At 42.1% G+C, this 21,217-nt stretch overlaps 1 protein-coding gene across 1 annotated transcript in view; it reads right to left on the bottom strand.

The window, feature by feature from the left end:
• xpo6 (exportin 6) overlaps positions 1–21,217 on the bottom strand; it is a 72,535-nt gene that overhangs the window by 16,181 nt on the left and 35,137 nt on the right. The window contains exons 8-12 of the mRNA XM_084146148.1: positions 11,999–12,125; positions 11,585–11,694; positions 11,038–11,146; positions 10,744–10,836; positions 10,327–10,396 (exon numbers count right to left, since the gene is read on the bottom strand). Of these exons, the coding sequence (XP_084002274.1) occupies positions 10,327–10,396; positions 10,744–10,836; positions 11,038–11,146; positions 11,585–11,694; positions 11,999–12,125 (509 nt within the window). The remainder of the gene's footprint in view (positions 1–10,326; positions 10,397–10,743; positions 10,837–11,037; positions 11,147–11,584; positions 11,695–11,998; positions 12,126–21,217) is intronic.

The following is a 21,217-nucleotide window of genomic DNA, read 5'->3' as shown; positions in this document are numbered from 1 at the left end:
GCTTTTCATAGCCGATCATTAAGAGTTGAAAACAGCAGGTCTGGGACAGGTAGGGGTTCCATAACCGCAGGCAGAACAGTTGAAACTGGAATAGCAGCAAGGCCAGGCGGACTGGGGACAGCAAGGAGTCACCACGGCCGGTAGTCCCGACGTATGGTCCTAGGGCTCAGGTCTCTCAGTTGGCTTTTCATAGCCGATCATTAAGAGTTGAAAACAGCAGGTCTGGGACAGGTAGGGGTTTCGTAACCGCAGGCAGAACAGTTGAAACTGGAATAGCAGCAAGGCCAGGCGGACTGGGGACAGCAAGGTGTCATCATGCCCGGTAGTCCTGACGTATGGTCCTAGGGCTCAGGTTCTCAGAGAGAAAGAGAGAACGAGAGAATTAGAGAGAGCATACTTAAATTCACACAGGACACTGGATAAGACAGGAGAAGTACTCCAGGTATAACCAACTAACCCCAGCCCCCCGACACATAAACTACTGCAGCATAAATACTGGAGGCTGAGACAGGAGCGGTCCGGAGACACTGTGGCCCCATCCGAAGAAACCCCCGGACAGGGCCAAACAGGAAGGATATAACCCCACCCACTCTGCCAAAGCACAGCCCCCGCACCACTAGAGGGATATCCTCAACCACCAACTTACAATCCTGAGACAAGGCCGAGTATAGCCCACAGAGGTCTCCACCACAGCACAAACCAAGGGGGGGGGCGCCAACCCAGACAGGAAGATCACGTCAGTAACTCAACCCACTCAAGTGACGCACCCCATCTGTGCCAGGCGCGCCGGTTCAAGTATCTCAGAAATGGCCGGCCTCCTGGGCTTTTCACGCACAAGTGTCTAGGGTTTACAGAGAATGGTGCGACAAACAAAAAACATCCAGTTAGCGGCAGTCCTGTGGGCGAAAACAGTTTGTTGATGAGAGGTCGAAGGAGAATGGCAAGAATCGTACAAGCTAACAGGTGGGCCACACACAGGTAAATAACGGCGCAGTACAACAGTGGTGTGCAGAATGGCATCTCGGAACGCAAAACTCGTCGGTCCTCGTCACAGATTGGCTATTGCAGCAGATGACCACACCGGGTTCCACACTTATCAGCTAAAAACAAGAAGAAGCAGCTCCAGTGGGCACGCAATCACCAACACTGGACAATTGAGGAGTGGAAAAACATTGCCTGGTCCGACGAATCCTGGTTCCTGTTGCTGATGGCAGAGTCAGGATTTGGCGTAAGCAGTGTGAGTCCATGGCCCCATCCTGCCTGGTGCTCAACGGTACAGGCTGATGGCGGTAGTGTTATTTATTTATATTTTATTACATTTTATTTAATCAGGGGAGACCAATTGAGATCAGGGTCTCATTTTCAATAGTGCCCTGAGACCATAAAGTAAAATATAAAAAAACTATATAACACACAATAACAATGTAATGGTGTGGGGAATGTGTTCCTGGCACATGTTAGGTCCCTTCATACCAATTGAGCAACGTTTGAACGCAACACCTGGTAGAATCCATGACCCGAAGAATTCAGGCTCTTCTGGAGGCAAAAGGGGGTCCGACCCAGTACTAGATGGCCACTGAGTGTATATCCATTGCCCAAGTGCAGTACATTTGGTTGGGAATCATTGATGGATAGCAATATTCAAACCTGGTCTCTGATTATGAAGCAAATTTTAGTCAGGAATGAGAATGGACAACTCAGCATCTCTTCAAAAGCCTTTCTGACAAATTATTCTGGTGTGTCTATGGCATTCATTCTTTTGAAAACCTAGTCTTCCGTTTCCATATTTTGTAGAGTTGTTGGGTATGCTAGTTTCAAGTGCTAGTTATCAAGTGTGGCCGACAGTCTGCGATGTAGAATAATAAAGAACTCTAAGGGAAGAATAAAGGCGGAGCTGTATGTTTCATGATTAACTACCCATGGTGTGATTGTGTTAACGTACAGGAACTCAAGTCCTTTTGTTCACCCGACCTAGAATACCTTGTTAGATACTACTGCACTGTTGGAGCTAGGAACACAAGCATTTCGCAACAACCGCAATAACATCTGCTAAATATGTGTATGTGACCAATACAATTTGAGTTGATTTTTGATTTGATATTTACTGAAGTCGAAAATGATTTAGGCCGGTAAAGTCAAACGTCACAACGCGTTCTAAACTGCTCTGGTGAAAAACACTTTTTGCCTCGTCTCCATTCGTTAGGCTGCTGGCTAACTTTATGTTTGCTACCACCAAAAAACAAAATAATAATAAAGATTGCCCATTATTTCATTTTTGTAAGAACCCAAAAAACTGAGGCAGTGGGAGAACCTATTCAAGAAAGTAAATACATTTTTAAATGTAAAAAAAGTATGTATTATTACCAAGCTAGCTAGCTGGCTACAATAGGCACCTTTGTAGGCTAACTCAACTAAGCTTCTAGCTAACTTTACACACTGTTTAGCTAGAAAAGTAAATTAAATGTATCAGCTAGCTAACTTCCTATTAGCTAGCTATCTTGATGTAATTCATTGTAATTAAAAACAGTCTTCAAATGCATTTGTAAATAACAGCCATGGAAAAGCGTGAAATTGCAGCTTCTGCTGTCAGTAAAAGGAGAGCATAGGCTACTGCATAGGGCAGGCAATTTAATGGGAGGACATTATGAAAATATTCTCCAGTTACAGTCCCTAAAAGGGAAAACTTTGAGGACAAAGAGACAACAGCAACATAATATTCAGAGCGATCTAATTTGAGTATAATGAAGCCTGTGTCTTTGTGATGTTTTCTGTCATCAGATATAGAAAGCTGTGAAAGCCTGTTTGCAAATGAAGAGAGCACTCCTAATGAATGTCGCAAGAGACTAATGGTATATCTTATATCAAATCAAATGTATTGGTCACATACACATGGTTAGCAGATGTTACTGCGAGTGTAGCAAAATGCTTGTGCTTCTAGTTCCGACAGTGCAGTAATATCTTGAAAGTAATATCTAACAGTTCCACAACAAATATCTAATACACACAAAACTAAGTAGAGGAATGGAATAAGAATATATACATATATGGATGAGCAATGTCATTGGGTTATACAGTGCCTTCAGAAAGTACTCATACCCATTGACATATTCCACATTCTGTTGTTACAGCCCAAATTCAAAATGGATTAAATATGTTTTGCCCATTCACCCTCTGAATGGCACACACACACAATCCATGTCTCAATTATTTCAAGGCTTAAAATTCCTTCTTTAAATCGATCTCTTTCCCTTCCTCTACACTGATTGAAGTGGATTTAACAAGTGACATTAAGGGATCATAGTTTTCACCTGGTCAGTCTATGTCATGGAAAAGAGCAGGTGTTCCTAATGTTTTATACACAATGTATTTAGGCTTGCCATAACAAAGGAGTTGAATACTTACAGTGAGGGAAAAAAGTATTTGATCCCCTGCTGATTTTTTACATTTGCCCACTGACAAAGAAATGATCAGTCTATAATTTTAATGGTAGGTTTATTTGAACAGTGAGAGACAGAATAACAACAAAAAAATCCAGAAAAATGCATGTCAAAAATGTTATAAATTGATTTGCATTTTAATGAGGGAAATAAGTATTTGACCCCCTCTCAATCAGAAAGATTTCTGGCTCCCAGGTGTCTTTTATACAGGTAACGAGCTGAGATTAGGAGCACACTCTTAAAGGGAGTGCTCCTAATCTCAGCTTGTTACCTGTATAAAAGACACCTGTCCACAGAAGCAATCAATCAATCAATCAGATTCCAAACTCTCCACCATGGCCAATACCAAAGAGCTCTCCAAGGATGTCAGGGACAAGATTGTAGACCTACACAAGGCTGGAATGGGCTACAAGACCATCGCCAAGCAGCTTGGTGAGAAGGTGACAACAGTTGGTGCGATTATTCGCAAATGGAAGAAACACAAAATAAAGGTCAATCTCCCTCAGCCTGGGGCTCCATGCAAGATCTCACCTCGTGGAGTTGCAATGATCATGAGAACGGTGAGGAATCAGCCCAGAACTACACGGGAGGATCTTGTCAATGATCTCAAGGCAGCTGGGACCATAGTCACCAAGAAAACAATTGGTAACACACTACACCGTGAAGGACTGAAATCCTGCAGCACCCGCAAGGTCCCCCTGCTCAAGAAAGCACATATACAGGCCCGTCTGAAGTTTGCCAGTGAACATCTGAATGATTCAGAGGAGAACTGGGTGAAAGTGTTGTGGTCAGATGAGACCAAAATCGAGCTCTTTGGCATCAACTCAACTCGCCGTGTTTGGAGGAGGAAGAATGTTGCCTATGACCCCAAGAACACCATCCCCACCGTCAAACATGGAGGTGTAAACATTATGCTTTGGGGGTGTTTTTCTGCTAAGGGGACAGGACAACATGACCGCATCAAAGGGTCGATGGACGGGGCCATGTACCGTCAAATCTTGGGTGAGAACCTCCTTCCCTCAGCCAGGGCATTGAAAATGGGTTGTGGATGGGTATTCCAGCATGACAATGACCCAAAACACACGGCCAAGGCAACAATGGAGTGGCTCAAGAAGAAGCACATTAAGGTCCTGGAGTGGCCTAGCCAGTCTCCAGACCTTAATCCCATAGAAAATCTGTGGAGGGAGCTGAAGGTTCGAGTTGCCAAACGTCAGCCTCGAAACCTTAATGACTTGGAGAAGATCTGCAAAGAGGAGTGGGACAAAATCCCTCCTGAGATGTCTGCAAACCTGGTGGCCAACTACAAGAAACGTCTGACCTCTGTGATTGTTAACAAGGGTTTTGCCACCAAGTATTAAGTCATGTTTTGCAGAGGGGTCAAATACTTATTTCCCTCATTAAAATGCAAATAAATGTATAACATTTTTTACATCTGTTTTTCTGGATTTTGTTGTTGTTATTCTGTCTCTCACTGTTCAAATAAACCTAACATTACAATTATAGACTGATCATGTCTTTGTCAGTGGGCAAACGTACAAAATCAGCAGGGGATCAAATACTTTTTTCCCTCACTGTATAGACAAGACATTTCAGCTTTACATTTTTAATCAATTTATAAACATTTTCTAAAAACAATTCCACTTTGACATTATGGGGTATTGTGTGCAGGCCAGTGAAACAAATCTCAATTTAATCCATTTTAAATTCAGGCTGTGAAACAAAATGTGGAAAAAGTCAGGGGGTGTAAATATTTTCTGAAGGCACTGTATGTGTTGGCCTACCTAAGTTAGCAAATGTACACAAAAAGACAGTTAAACATCACACACAATGTATAAAACCAATCAAATTGGAGCAGGCCAACCCTGCTGGAGGTCTGCTGGGTGTGCTGGGTTCTGTTTCAGTCCAGCAATAACACACCTGATTCAACTTATTAAACCTCAAGTGTCATATTGCTGTACTGGAATAGTAGTCTGCTCACCCAGTAGATCAGGGATCAGTGGAGCAAGGTTGGCCACCGCTGGTATCGAGTTTATTTTTGCAGCTTATCATATGGCATGCATTGGCAATGCAAATAACATTTAATGTCACATGTGCCGAATTCAAGGGTTGTAGTCTTTACCGTGAAATGCTTGCTTACGAGCAATGTTCCGTTAAATTTTTTGGGGCACTGAGCAGATTTTAGGTCTTGCGAGCAGAAACTTGAACATTGTGAGACTTTTGGGCAACTTCCGGCGCGCGTTTACAGTGAACACTGAGGCTGTACCCTTACAGTTTTACACAGTAGCCAATAGGCTATTGTAGCTATTTGAGCATAATGTAGGCCTACCAACAAAACCAATGGAGCTAATCCCATAACATTTTCACATGGAAATAGCTTAGGATTTCTATGAGATAGCCTACAGTATCCTTTATGGTGTTCAATGCAGGCCTACAGTGGGGGAAAAAAGTATTTAGTCAGCCACCAATTGTGCATGTTCTCCCGCTTAAAAAGATGAGAGAGGCCTGTAATTTTCATCATAGGTACATGTCAACTATGACAGACAAAATGAGAAAAAAAAATCCAGAAAATCACATTGTAGGATTTTTTATGAATTTATTTGCAAATTATGGTGGAAAATAAGTATTTGGTCAATAACAAAAGTTTCTCTATACTTTGTTATATACCCTTTGTTGGCAATGACACAGGTCAAACGTTTTCTGTAAGTCTTCACAAGGTTTTCACACACTGTTGCTGGTATTTTGGCCCATTCCTCCATGCAGATCTCCTCTAGAGCAGTGATGTTTTGGGGCTGTTGCTGGGCAACACGGACTTTCAACTCCCTCCAAAGATTTTCTATGGAGTTGAGATCTGGAGACTGGCTAGGCCACTCCAGGACCTTGAAATGCTTCTTACGAAGCCACTCCTTCGTTGCCCGGGCTGTGTGTTTGGGATCATTGTCATGCTGAAAGACCCAGCCACGTTTCATCTTCAATGCCCTTGCTGATGGAAGGAGGTTTTCACTCAAAATCTCACGATACATGGCCCCATTCATTCTTTCCTTTACACGGATCAGTCGTCCTGGTCCCTTTGCAGAAAAACAGCCCCAAAGCATGATGTTTCCACCCCCATGCTTCACAGTAGGTATGGTGTTCTTTGGATGCAACTCAGCATTCTTTGTCCTCCAAACACGACGAGTTCTATTTTGGTTTCATCTGACCATATGACATTCTCCCAATCCTCTTCTGGATCATCCAAATGCACTCTAGCAAACTTCAGATGGGCCTGGACATGTACTGGCTTAAGCAGGGGGACACGTCTGGCACTGCAGGATTTGAGTCCCTGCCAGCGTTGTGTGTTACTGATGGTAGGCTTTGTTACTTTGGTCCCAGCTCTCTGCAGGTCATTCACTAGGTCCCCCCGTGTGGTTCTGGGATTTTTGCTCACCGTTCTTGTGATCATTTTGACCCCACGGGGTGAGATCTTGCGTGTAGCCCCAGATCGAGGGAGATTATCAGTGGTCTTGTATGTCTTCCATTTCCTAATAATTGCTCCCACAGTTGATTTCTTCAAACCAAGCTGCTTACCTATTGCAGATTCAGTCTTCCCAGCCTGGTGCAGGTCTACAATTTTGTTTCTGGTGTCCTTTGACAGCTCTTTGGTCTTGGCCATAGTGGAGTTTGGAGTGTGACTGTTTGAGGTTGTGGACAGGTGTCTTTTATACTGATAACAAGTTCAAACAGGTGCCATTAATGCAGGTAACGAGTGGAGGACAGAGGAGCCTCTTAAAGAAGAAGTTACAGGTCTGTGAGAGCCTATGATGAAAATTACAGGCCTCTCATATTTTTAAGTGGGAGAACTTGCACAATTGGTGGCTGACTAAAAACTTTTTTTCCCCACTGTATATAGTGCAAACTAATGGGGCGTTTCTGCGCGGCATGGCATTTCTTCTGCGTTCTGTGCGAGGCCGCGCACGTGCGCAGCTTAAAAGGGAACATTGCTTACGAGCCCTTCCCAACGACTCAGAGTTTTAAAATTATAATAGAAAGAAAAATAGTAACACGAGGAATAAAATACACAAGAATGGAGCCATATACAGGGAGTACCGGTACCAGATCAATGTACAGGGTTACGATGTAATTAAGGTAGATACAGTGCATTCGGAAAGTATTCAGACCCCTTGACTTTTTCTGCATTTTGTTACGTTAGCCGTATTTTAAAATGGTTTTAAATTATTTGTTTTCGTCATCAATCTACACACAATACCCCATAATGACAAAGTGAACAGGTTTTTAGAATTGATAAAAAAACAAAAATACCTTATTTAAGTAAGTATTCAGACCCTTTGCTATGAGACTCGAAATTGAAATTCATGTTTCCATTGATCATCCTTGAGATGTTTCTACAACTTGATTGGAGTCCATCTGTGGTAAATTCAATTGATTGGACTTGATTTGGTAAGGCAAACGTCTGGAGGAAACCTGGCACCATCCCTACGGTGAAGCATGGTGGTGGCAGCATCATGCTGTGGGGATGTTTTTCATCGGCAGGGACTGGGAGACTAGTCAGGATGGAGGGAAAGATGAACGGAGCAAAGTACAGAGAGATTCTTGATGAAAACCTGCTCCAGAGTGCTCAGGACCTCAGACTGTGGTGTAGGTTCACCTTCCAACAGGACAACGACCCTAAGCACACAGCCAACACAACGCTGGAGTGGACTCAGGACAAGTCTCTGAATATCCTTGAGTGGCATAGCCAGAGCCCGGACTTGAACCCGATCGAACATCTCTGGAGAGACCTGAAAATAGCTGTGCAGCGACGCTCCCCATCAAACCTGACAGAGCTTGAGAGGATCTGCAGAGAAGAATGGGAGAAACTCCCCAAATACAGGTGTGCCAAGCTTGTAGCGTCATACCAAAGAAGACTCGAGGCTGTAACCGCTGCCAAAGGTGCTTCAACAAAGTACTAAGTAAAAGGTCTGAATACTTATGTAAATGTGATATTTCAGTTTTATATTTTTAATACATTTGCAAAATTTAAAAAACCTGTTTTTGCTATGTCATTATGGGGTATTGCGTGTAGATTGAGGGAAAAAACCCCAATTTAATCAATTTTAGAATAAGGCTGTAACGTAACAAAATGTGGAAAAAGTCAAGGGGTCTGAATAGTTTAAGAATGCACTGTATATATAGACTACCAGTCAGAATTTTGGACACTTACTCATTCAAGGGTTTTTCTTTATTTTTACATTGTAGAATAATGGTGAAGACATCAAAACTATGAAATAACACATATGGAATCATGTAATAACCAAAAAGTGTTAAACAAATCAAAAAACATTTTATATTTGAGGTTCTTCAAATAACCACCTTGATGACAGCTTTGCACACTCTTGGCATTCTCGCAACCAGCTTCATTAGGTAGTCACCTGGAATGCATTTCAATTAACAGGTGTGCTTTCTTAAAAGTTAATTTGTGGAATTTCTTTCCTTCTTAATGAGTTTGAGCCAATCAGTTGCGTTGTGACAAGGTAGGGGCGTTTACAGAAGATAGCCCTATTTGGTAAAAGACCAAGTCCATATTATGGCAAGAACAGCTCAAGTAAGCAAAGAGAAACGATAGTCCATCATTACTTTAAGACAAGAAGGTCAGTCAATACGGAACATTTCAAGAACTTTGGAAGTTTCTTCAAGTGCAGTCGCAAAAAGCATCAAGTGCTATGATGAAACAGGCTCTCATGAGGACCGCCACAGGAATGGAAGACCCAGAGTTACCTCTGCTGCAGAGGATAAGTTCATTAGAGTTACCAGCCTCAGAAATTGCAGCCCAAATAAATGTTTAACAGAGTTCAAGTCACAGACACATCTCAACATCAACTGTTCAGAGGGGACTGTGTGAATCAGGCCTTCGTGGTCAAATCACTGCAAAGAAACCACTACTAAAGGACACCAATAATAAGAAGAGACCTGCTTGGGCCAAGGAACACGAGCAATGGACATTAGACCAGTGTAAATTTGTCCTTTGGTCTGGAGTCCAAATGTGAGATTTTTGGTTCCAACTGCCGTGTCTTTGTGAGACGCGGTGTGGGTGAACGTATGATCTCCGCATGTGTATTTCCCACCTTAAAGCATGGAGGAGGAGGTGTTATGTTGTGGGGGTGCTTTGCTGGTGACACTGTCTGTGATTTATTTAGAATTGAAGGCACACTTAACTAGCATGGCTACCACATCATTCTGCAGCGATACGCCATCCCATCATTTATTTTTGAACAGGACAATGACCCAAAACACCTCCAGGTTGTGTAAGGGCTATTTTACTAAGGAGAGTGATGGAGTGCTGCATCAGATGGCCTGGCCTCCACAATCACCTGACCTCAACCCAATTGAGATGGTTTGGGATGAGTCGGACGGCAGAGTGAAGGAAAAGCAGCCAACAAGTGCACAGCATATGTGGTAACTCCTTCAGGACTGTTGGAAAAGCATTCCAGGTGAAGCTGGTTGAGAATGCCAAGAGTGTGCAAAGCTGTCATCAAGGCAAAAGGTGGCTATTTGAAGAATTTCAAATATATATATATATATATATATATATATATATATATATATATATATATTTTTTTTAAAATTAGTTACTACATGATTCCATATGTTATTTCATAGTTTTAAAGTCTTCACTATTATTCTACAATGTAAAAAATAGTACAAATATAGAAAAACCCTTGAATGAGTAGGTGTGTCCAAACTTTTGACGGGTATGTATATATTCTTTTTTCCCCCTCACTGTATTGCTGAGGAGAGCTCACAAGTAAGCTTTTCATTGTACCGTTAACACCCTCTGTATTCTGTGCATATGATTAATAAACTTTGATTTTATTTGGATAAGGCCATGTTGTCTCATGCAAAAATGTTCACTCACTTGTTCCTGAAGTGACGATGAACTGCTGCAAACCCAGGTACACATCCAAGTCTTCTTGGAGGACAGGGAACTGAGAGAGAGATAAATGGTTAAGGAGTCAGGGGTTTAAGAAATAGTTAACTCCAAAATCAATGTTAGTCAGACGTTTTGTCTTGAAGATCAATGTTAGTCAGACGTTTTGTCTTGAAGATAAAAGGATGATAAGATAATGTCATGTTGTCATAAAGCACATCACATTAAACTAATGCAGGGTGAAAGGTGATATGTGCACAAGACAAAAAAAGGCCTGCACATTCAATGTGCATAATACCACCTTTAGAATCATCAACATTTTAATCATTAGGAGCATTACAGTGTGTTGACCTTTTTGGTCTTTCCCAGGAATATAAAATGAGAAGAAACAACGAGAACACTCACCAACGTGGCGAAGGCATGGGACGGTAGCAGCTCCATCACCTTGGCAACAACCTCCAGACTCTGCCGTAAGTACCGCTGCCAATCAGTCTGTTGCTATGATAAGCACAAAGAGTGAAACTATTGATACAGGTGGAGGCAAAACAAGCAGTCTGTGTGTGTGTATACACTGTTGTAATATATGTGATATAATGGGGACAACAAAATGTTCCTTTAACACACTAGGCAATAAAGGTGCGGACCAACATGACTCTCAGCAATACTGACGAAAGCAGTGCGAGAAGTAAAGCCTCTTACATCATCATCCAGGGTCTCATCATCCAGCTCCTCTAATTGGGCCTGGTTATATCGGAACTGGATTCGGTTGAGAACCTCTCTTAATAGCAGCACCAAAGCATCCTTATACCTGTAGAACCGCACAAGCGGACAGATTAGCGGCCAATAGAAGAAGCAGCACCATACAAGAGGCTAGTAACTTTCTAACGACAGAACCATATTAAAAACATTATAGCAACTCTGGCCCTCAAGAGTTACTGGGTGTGCAGGCTTTCGTTTAAGCCCTTCAGTAAGACAGATACCGCTAATAATAATATCCCAGACTGAATACTATGATAAGTTGATTACTTGAATCGGGTGTGTTGATCAAGTGGCGGGCTGGGAGAAAAGTCTACACAACCAGTAGCTCTCCAAGATCAAAGTTGGAGAACCTTGCATTACAGGCACTGAACCATAAACATTTCACGCATCAAAAGACATTCCTGATAGTACATCAACATTCCTTTGCTTTATATACATGTAGAGCCAGAGCAACACTGAAAATGACATTAAATCCATTCAGTTGTACCTGTTCAGCACACTGTCTCGGTCAGCCAGCCTACTTTTGATTTTAGTGGTTAAATAATCCAAGAAGATACTCCAGATGTCCAAACAGGCAAAATAGCCTTCGTGGTTGGGCTAGAACAATAGGACAGAAGAGCAGTCATTTTCTCTACAGTACATGACAGAGGTTTCTGATTCCTCAACAGTCATACTCTAGGTAATATTATTATGGAAGCCATCTTGGGCTGCTGCAGAGTTCTCTTTTTCTCTAATCGTTCCCCAACTGTGGTATACGATACTGTAGTACACACATACTTGAATAGTATCCAAGTATTTGGCCTCAATTAATTTCCATATAATATTTTAGTGTCAGCTGCCCCTGTGAGCAGTGTAAAGGCAAATGTAGAAAGTAAACAAAATGGCTGAAAGGATATGCTACCTGATTGAAAGTGTACTTGAAAAGCAGGGCTAAAAACTCCACCACAGGAAACTGAGCGTTGGACTCGATCCGCCGAAGGTGCACGCTGACGAACAGGCGCAGAAAGTCGGTGAACTTCTCTACATAACTGCAGACAGAGGGAGAGAGTGCCACACATATCTTTGCATTAGAGCCAAACCGATCGATTGGTTGACTGATATTGGCCTGTTACCGATCATACCTGCCTTTACAATGGATGGAGAAAAACACTCATGCTATTCTGAGCAGTTCAGATGTTTAAGTGATATTACAGAGGTTTTGTATAATTTCAGCCAGTAGTTGTGTACAACGCAAGATGTGGGTCGTTCCATGACTAGAATGCCTTTTTCATCTTCAGACATCTGTGGAAATGTTTCTAAAACACTGAATTTAAATCAGATCACATGCTCTACCTTAACCATGTTCAAAATTCCAAATGCAGTGTGTTTTCATAAAAAATAAGTATCTGAGAGCTTACTCTGGAAATGTACTGGTAGAGTATATTGTTTAACACGTCTAAACATGAACTAAATCTAAAACGCTACTTTTGAGATATTTACGTTAACATGTTTAATTATCCATAAATGAATGTAAAGAAATGCTATCCTTTATCCCTCTTGCATTCTTAACCCTCTTGCTTCAGAGCGTGCGTTTACTAGGCCTACATGACAGGAACGAGTGTGCAGATCTTGTGCACTACACTAGGCCTAAATGATGCCAGGTTAGAATGTAACGATTCTGTGACTTACTCCCCTGGGAATCGGAGAGGACTGCAGATAGTATATTATACATGTATGAGCCATACATTGACACGTCAAGTCCAAAATGTACGGTTTAAAAAAATACCAATGTAGTTTCCAAGATCCCGTCTAGCCTCTTTAGCTTAATCAAGTTTAATTTTCAAATGATAGGATTTGAATGGTGATTCCATCTTTGTGGGGCTGTATTTCCTTTGGACCTCAATATGAGCAGAAAACTGTTCCATGGTTGAAAAACGGTTGTGTCGGCAGACATATTGGAATTAGTGTATTTCGCACCACAAAAACTATGTATATACAGTAAGGGAAAAAAGTATTTGATCCCCTGCTGATTTTGTACGTTTGCCCACTGACAAAGACGTGATCAGTCTATCATTTTAATGGTAGGTTTATTTGAACAGTGAGAGACAGAATAACAACAACAAAATCCAGAAAAACGCATGTCAAAAATGTGATAAATTGATTTGCATTTTAATGAGGGAAATAAGTATTTGACCCCTCTGCAAAACACGACTTAGTACTTGGTGGCAAAACCCTTGTTGGAAATCACAGAGGTCAGACGTTTCTTGTAGTTGGCCACCAGGTTTGCACACATCTCAGGAGGGATTTTGTTCCACTCCTCTTTGCAGATCTTCTTCAAGTCATTAAGGTTTCGAGGCTGACGTTTGGCAACTCGAACCTTCAGCTCCATCCACAGATTTTATATGGGATTAAGGTCTGGAGACTGGCTAGGCCACTCCAGGACCTTAATGTGCTTCTTCTTGAGCCACTCCTTTGTTGCCTTGGCCGTGTGTTTTGGGTCATTGTCATGCTGGAATACCCATCCACGACCCGTTTTCAATGCCCTGGCTGAGGGAAGGAGGTTCTCACCCAAGATTTGACGGTACATGGCCCCGTCCATCGACCCTTTGATGCGGTGAAGTTGTCCTGTCCCCTTAGCAGATAAACACCCCCAAAGCATAATGTTTCCACCTCCATGTTTGACGGTGGGGATGGTGTTCTTGGGGGTCATAGGCAGCATTCCTCCTCCTCCAAACACGGCGAGTTGAGTTGATGCCAAAGAGCTCGATTTTGGTCTCATCTGACCACAACACTTTCACCCAGTTCTCCTCTGAATCATTCAGATGTTCATTGGCAAACTTCAGATGGCCCTGTATATGTGCTTTCTTGAGCAGGGGGACCTTGCGGGCGCTGCAGGATTTCAGTCCTGCACGGCGTAGTGTGTTACCAATTGTTTTCTTGGTGACTATGGTCCCAGCTGCCTTGAGATCATTGACAAGATCCTCCCGTGTAGTTCTGGGCTGATTCCTCACCGTTCTCATGATCATTGCAACTCCACGAGGTGAGATCTTGCATGGAGCCCCAGGCTGAGGGAGATTGACCTTTATTTTGTGTTTCTTCCATTTGCGAATAATCGCACCAACTGTTGTCACCTTCTCACCAAGCTGCTTGGCGATGGTCTTGTAGCCCATTCCAGCCTTGTGTAGGTCTACAATCTTGTCCCTGACATCCTTGGAGAGCTCTTTGGTCTTGGCCATGGTGGAGAGTTTGGAATCTGATTGATTGATTGCTTCTGTGGACAGGTGTCTTTTATACAGGTAACAAGCTGAGATTAGGAGCACTCCCTTTAAGAGTGTGCTCCTAATCTCAGCTCGTTACCTGTATAAAAGACACCTGGGAGCCAGAAATCTTTCTGATTGAGAGTGGGTCAAATACTTATTTCCCTCATTAAAATGCAAATTAATTTATAACATTTTTTACATGCATTTTTCTGGATTTTTGTTGTTGTTATTCTGTCTCTCACTGTTCAAATAAACCTACCATTAAAATTATAGACTGATAATTTATTTGTCAGTGGGCAAACTTTTTTCCCCTCACTGTATGCAGAGTGACTTACAGGCTCAAGGGCACAGGCAGATTTTTCACCTAGTCGGTTACTGGCCCAACCCTCTTAACCACTAGGCTACCTGCCGCCATATTGGTCAGGCTCTACACATTGCATTGAGGTCTCAGGCTAAATTTCTGAACCAATAACCAAATATTGTATGCACTGGCCAGCTACTTGATTTGATTCTAGGGGCTGAGGTATTCAAATTCTGCACTGAACAGAAATAGCAGACTTGAAGTGGACTGAAATAGGTGCCGGTACTCTTTATATCCAAGTCAAGCACTGATCAATCCTCTCAAAGCCTCTGTCAAAGCCTGTCCCCAGCCCCCTCCCCTTGTAAAAAGTCTACCTGTGCTTACAATCAGGGCCATCATATGCACTTAATGACAACAAGGAGGTATCTGACAAAGTATTTGATGCACCAGAAGATGTGTTAGCAGCACAAAAGGCTTACTTCAATAAAGTTTACACTGACTTCATTTACTTGAAAATGTTAACTTTGTCTAAGTTAACAAACTATTTAAAAGATTATAGAGACACCTGAAAAACGCATCTTAAGTTTTTTAAATTGCTGTCTCCATGATACGCATCTGGTGTAGCCGTCAAAACACTATGCTAACAGGGAAACGGAATGTTTAGTGAAAGCGACACTGATGACCTGTTAAATTTAAGCAGCGAGTTACTGTGTTATTATACTGAACAAAAATATAAACGCAATGTGAAACAATTTCAAAGATTTAGCTGAGTTACAGTTGATATAAGGAAATCAGTCACTTGAAATAAATTAATTAGGCCCTAATCTATGGATTTCACATGACTGGGCAGGGGCACAGCCATGGATGGGCCTGGGAGGAAATAGGCCCACCCACTTGGGAGCCAGGCCCACCCAATGGGGAGCCAAGCCTAGCCAATCAGAATTAGTTTTTCCCAACAAAAGGGCTTTATTACAGACAGAAATACTCCTCATCACCCCGCCCTCCCCTCAGATGATCCCGCAAGTGAAGAAGGTAGATGTGGAGGTCCTGGGCTGGCGTGGTTACACGTGGTCTGCGGTTGTGAGGCCGGTTGGACGTACTGCCAAATTCTATAAAATGACGTTGGAGGTGGCTTAGCTTGGAAATGAACATTGAATTCTCTGGCAACAGCTCTGGTGGACATTCCTGCAGTCATGACAATTGCACTCTCCCTCAAAACATGAGATATCTGTGGCATTGTGCTGTGTGACAAAACTGCACATTTCAGAGTGGCCTTTTATTGTCCTCAGCACAAGGTGCACCTGTGTAATGATCATGCTGTTTATTCAGCTTCTTGATATGCCACACCTGTCAGGTGGATGGATTATCTTGACAAATGCTAAAATGCTCACTAACAGAGATGTAAACAAATTTGTGCACAACATTTTAGAGGAATAAGCTTTTTGTGTGTATGGAAAATTTCTGCTTTCTTTTATTCCAGCTAATGAAACATGGGACCAATACATTACATGTTGCGTTTATATTTCTGTTCAACGTAGGATTTTTGTGATTTTTTAAAAGTGTAAGTATGATGTAATTAAAGTACTTCTTATCCAATCAGAATAATCGGTTCCACCCCTAAAATCAATGTCATTTGGCGTAGCCTGCCATTTAACATAAAAATTTTTATGATCTAATATTTCAGTATGGCCATGGTCCGATTGGGGTGTGGGCCCATAAAGATATAATACACTATTTACAGTGCATTCTGAAAGTATTCAGACCTCGACTTTTTCCACATTTTGTTACAACCTTATTCTAAAATGAATAAAACTATATTTACCCCCCTCATCACTCTACACACAATACCCCATAATGACAAAGCGAAAACAGGTTTTTAGAAAATGTTGCAACTTTATGCAAAATAAATACCTGAAATACCATATTCACGTAAGTATTCAGACCCTTTGCTATGAGACTCGAAATTGAGCTCAGGTGCATCCTGTTTCCATTGATCATCCTTGAGCTGTTTTTACAACTTGATTGAAGTCCACTTGTGGTTAAATTCAATTGATTGGACATGATTTGGAAAGGCACAAACCTGTCTATATAATGTCCCACAGTTGACAGTGCATGTCATAGCAAAGACCAAGCCAAGAGGACGAAGGAATTGTCCGCAGAGCCTTGAGAAAGGATTGGGTCGAGGCACAGATCTGGGGAAGGGTACCAAAATATTTCTGCAGCATTGAAGGTCCCCAAGAACACAGTGGCCCCCATCATTCTTAAATGGAATAAGTTTGGAACCACCAAGACTCTTCCTAGAGCTGGCTGCCCAGCCAAACAGCAATCGGGGGAGAAGAGCCTTGGTCAGGGAGTTGACCAAGAACCCGATGGTCACTCTGACAGAGCTCCAGAGATCCTCTGTGGAGATGGGAGAACCTTCCAGAACGACAACCATCTCTGCAGAACTCCACCAATCGGGCCTTTATGGTAGAGTGGCCAGACGGAAGCCACTCCTCAGTAAAAGGCACATGACAGCCCGCTTGGAGTTTGCCAAAAGGCACCTCAGACCATGAGAAACAATGGTCTCTGATCTGATGAAACCAAGATTGAACTCTTTGGCCTGAATGCCAAGCGTCACATCTGGGGGAAACCTGGCACCATCCCTACGGTGAAGCATGGTGGTGGCAGCATCATGCTGTGGGGATGTTTTTCAGTGGCAGGGACTGGGAGACTAGTCAGGATCGATGGAAAGATTAACGGAGCAAAGTACTGCGTGATCCTTGATGAAAACTGCTCCAGAGCGCTCAGCACCTCAGACTGTGGTGTAGGTTCACCTTCCAACAGGACAACGACCCTAAGCACACAGCAAAGACAACGCAGGAAGGGCTTCGGGACAAGTCTCTGAATGTCCTTGAGTGGCAAAGCCAGAGCCCGGATTTGAACCTGATCAAACATCTCTGGAGAGACCTGAAAATAGCTGTACAGCGATGCTTCCCATCCAACCTGCCAGAGCTTGAGAGGATCTGAAGAGAAGAATGGGAGGAACTCCGCAAATACAGGTGTGCCAAGCTTGTAGCGTCATACCCAAGAAGACTCGAGGCTGTAATCGCTGCCAAAGGTGCTTCAACAAAGTACTGAGTAAAGGGTCTGAATACTTATGTAATTGTGATATTTCCGTTTTTTTAAAACCTGTTCTTGCTTTGTCATTATGGGGTATTGTGTGTAGATTGATGACGGGGAAAAATAAACTATTTCATTAATTTTAAAATAAGGCTGTAACATAAAATGTGGAAAGAGTCAAGGGGTCTGAATATTTTCCGAAGGGACTGTATGAAACACTATACATTGTCTTCAGAAGGTATTCAAACCCCTTGACTCTTTCCACATTTTGTGTTACAGCCTGAATTAAAAATTAATTAAATTGAGATTTGTCACTGGCCTACACACAATACCCTATAAGTGGAATTATGATTTTCAAAATGTTTACAAGTTAATTAAAAATGAAAAGCTGAAATGTCTTGATTCATTAAGTATTCAACCCCTTTGTTATGGCAAGCCTAAATAAGTTCAGGAGTAACAATGTGCTTAACAAGTCACATCATAAGTTGCATGGACTGTGTGCAATAATAGTGTTTAACATGATTTTTAAATGACTACCTCATCTCTGTACCCCATACATACAAATAATTGTAAGATCAAGCAGCGAATTTCAAACACAGATTCAACCACAAAGACAAGGGAGGTTTTCCAATACCTCACAAAGGGCACCTATTGGTAGATGGGTAAAAATTATATTGAATATACCTTTGAGCATGGTGAAGTTATTAATTACACTTTGGATGGTGTATCAATACTGATCCAGACTAAAAACAATCTTTGTCACCCGAGAGGCGTCCTGTTCTTTCGACCAATTGGTCAAAATGTTTAAACTTATTTTTCCATATATAGACAGACAAACTTTGTGTTTGAATAAAATCAACTACATACAGTGCATTCGGAAATACTTTTTCCACTTTGTTCCGTTACAGCCTTATTCTAAAATTAATTAAATCGTTTTCCCCCCCTCATCAATCTACACACAATACTCCATAATGACAAAGCAAAAACTGGTTTTTAGAAATGTTTGCAAGTTTATAAAAAAACTGAATTATCACATTAACATAAGTATTCAGACCCTTTCCTCAGTACTTTGTTGAAGCACCTTTGGCAGCGATTACAGCCTTGAGTCTTCTTGGGTATGACGCTACAAGCTTGGCACACCTGTATTTGCGGAGTTCCTCCAATTCCTCTATGCAGATCGTCTCAAGCTCAGTCAGGTTGGATGGGAAGCGTTGCTGCACAGCTATTTTAAGCTCTCTCCAGAGATGTTCGATCAGGTTCAAGTCCGGGCTCTGGCTGGGACACTCAAGGACATTCAGAGACTTGTCCCGAAGCCACTCCTGCTGTGTGCTTAGGGTCGTTGTCCTGTTGGAAGATGAACCGTCGCCCCAGTCTGAGGTCCTGAGCACTCTGGAGCAGGTTTTCATCAAGGATCTCTCTGTACCTTGCTCCGTTCATCTTTCCCTCGATCCTGACCAGTCTCCCAGTCAATGCCGCTGAAAAACATCCCCACAGCATGATGCTGCCACCACCATGCTTCACCGTAGAGATGGTCCCAGGTTTCCTCTAGACGTGACGCTTGGCATTCAGGCCAAAGAGTTCAATCTTGGTTTCATCAGACCAGAAAACCTTGTTTATCATGGTCTGAGGTGCCTTTTGGCAAACTCCAAGTGGGCTATCATGTGGCTTTTACTGATGAGTGGCTTCTGTCTGGACATTAACATAAAGGCCTGATTGGTGGAGTTCTGCAGAGATGGCTGTCTTTCTGGAAGGTTCTCCCGTCTCTAAAGAGGAACTCTGGAGCTCTGTCAGAGTGACCCTCTGGTTCTTGGTCACCTCTCTGACCAAGGCCCTTAACCCCCGATTGCTCAGTTTGGCCAGGCGGCCAGCTCTAGGAAGAGTCTTTGTGGTTCCAAACTTCTTCCATTTAAGAATGTCCAATCAATTGAATTTAACCACAGGTGGACTCCAATCAAGTTGTAGAAACATCTCAAGGATCATCAATGGAAACAGGATGCACCTGAGCTCAATTTCGAGTCTCATAGCAAAGGGTCTGAATACATACGTAAATAAGGTATGTTTTTTATTTTTAATACATTTGCAAACATTTCGAAAAACGTATTTTCGCTTTGTCATTAGGGGGTTTGATTGTGTAGATTGAGGAAAACAAATAATTGTATCAATTTTAGAATAAGGCTGTAACGTAACAAAATGTGGAAAAAGGGAAGTCGTCTGAATACTTTCCGAATACACTGAGCTGATGCTATAGGCACACTGTTTGATTAAATAATTAAGACAGTAATGACTCAAGAAAGAGCCCAATGGTCACACTGTGTTAAAAAAAAAGTGCCTGTGTGTCTAGCTCCATACTGCAGCAAAAAGGCACCACACCACAGCACTGTTTATTTATTTATTGCTCTGTTCATGCTGAAGCTGCAACATAATTTCTTACTTGTTTCTGACTGAAAAGTTCTGTTACCGAAATCCCTCATTTGTTTAGGAAAAACATTCCCTATTCCCTCAACCCTTGCTCTATTTACGTGAAACATGTAAGCATAGCATGCTTTTGACCAATAGGGCCTGACCTATAGCCTATCACATCAATAAATTGTTATAAACTCAGAACACAGTAATGTCGACAGCAAAATGGATGCGGAGGATGTGAAAAAGAAACGGGCAAATGTTTACTGGTTGCTCAGGAGGGAAAGGGGAAGTCAGATCTGTGGAAGACATTTGACTTAGCTGTGGAAACTACTGGAGATCAAGAAAAAGGAGGGTATTACATTTTACATTTACGTCATTTAGCAGACGCGCTTATCCAGAGCGACTTACAGGAGCAATAGGAGCAAGTGTTGCGTAAGTATTATGTGTGCCAAACAGTTGCTGTTAGATTACAATATTATACTTTTTCTGACCATTAGGTATAAGTGTACCAGGGAGTCTGTTCTAAAAATAATAATATACAGTTGAAGTCGGAAGTTTACATACACATTAGCCAAATACATTTAAACTCAGTTTTTCACAATTCCTGACATTTAATCCTAGTAAGAATTCCCTGTTTTAGGTCAGTTAGGATCACCACTTTATTTTAAGAATGTGAAATGTCAGAATAATAGTAGAGAGAATTATTTATTTCAGCTTTTATTTCTTTCATCACATTCCCAGTGGGTCAGAAGTTTACATACACTCAATTAGTATTTGGTAGCATTGCCTTTAAATTGTTTAACTTGGTTCAAAATGTTTCAGGTAGCCTTCCACTAGCTTCCCACAATAAGTTGGGTGAATTTTGGCCCATTCCTCCTGACAGAGCTGGTGTAACTGAGTCAGGTTTGCAGGCCTCCTTGCTCGCACACGCTTTTTCAGTTCTGCCCACAAATGTTCTATAGGATGAGGTCCGGGCTTTGTGATGGCCACTCCAATACCTTGACTTTGTTGTCCTTAAGCCATTTTTCCACAATTTAGGAAGTATGCTTGGGGTCATTGTCCATTTGGAAGACCC

Source organism: Coregonus lavaretus (assembly GCF_964263955.1).
Source record: "Coregonus lavaretus genome assembly, chromosome: 28".
Classification (NCBI taxonomy): Eukaryota; Metazoa; Chordata; class Actinopteri; order Salmoniformes; family Salmonidae; genus Coregonus; species Coregonus lavaretus.
The sequence above is the reverse complement of the archived record's forward strand: the minus strand, read 5'-3'. Positions and strand labels throughout refer to the sequence as shown.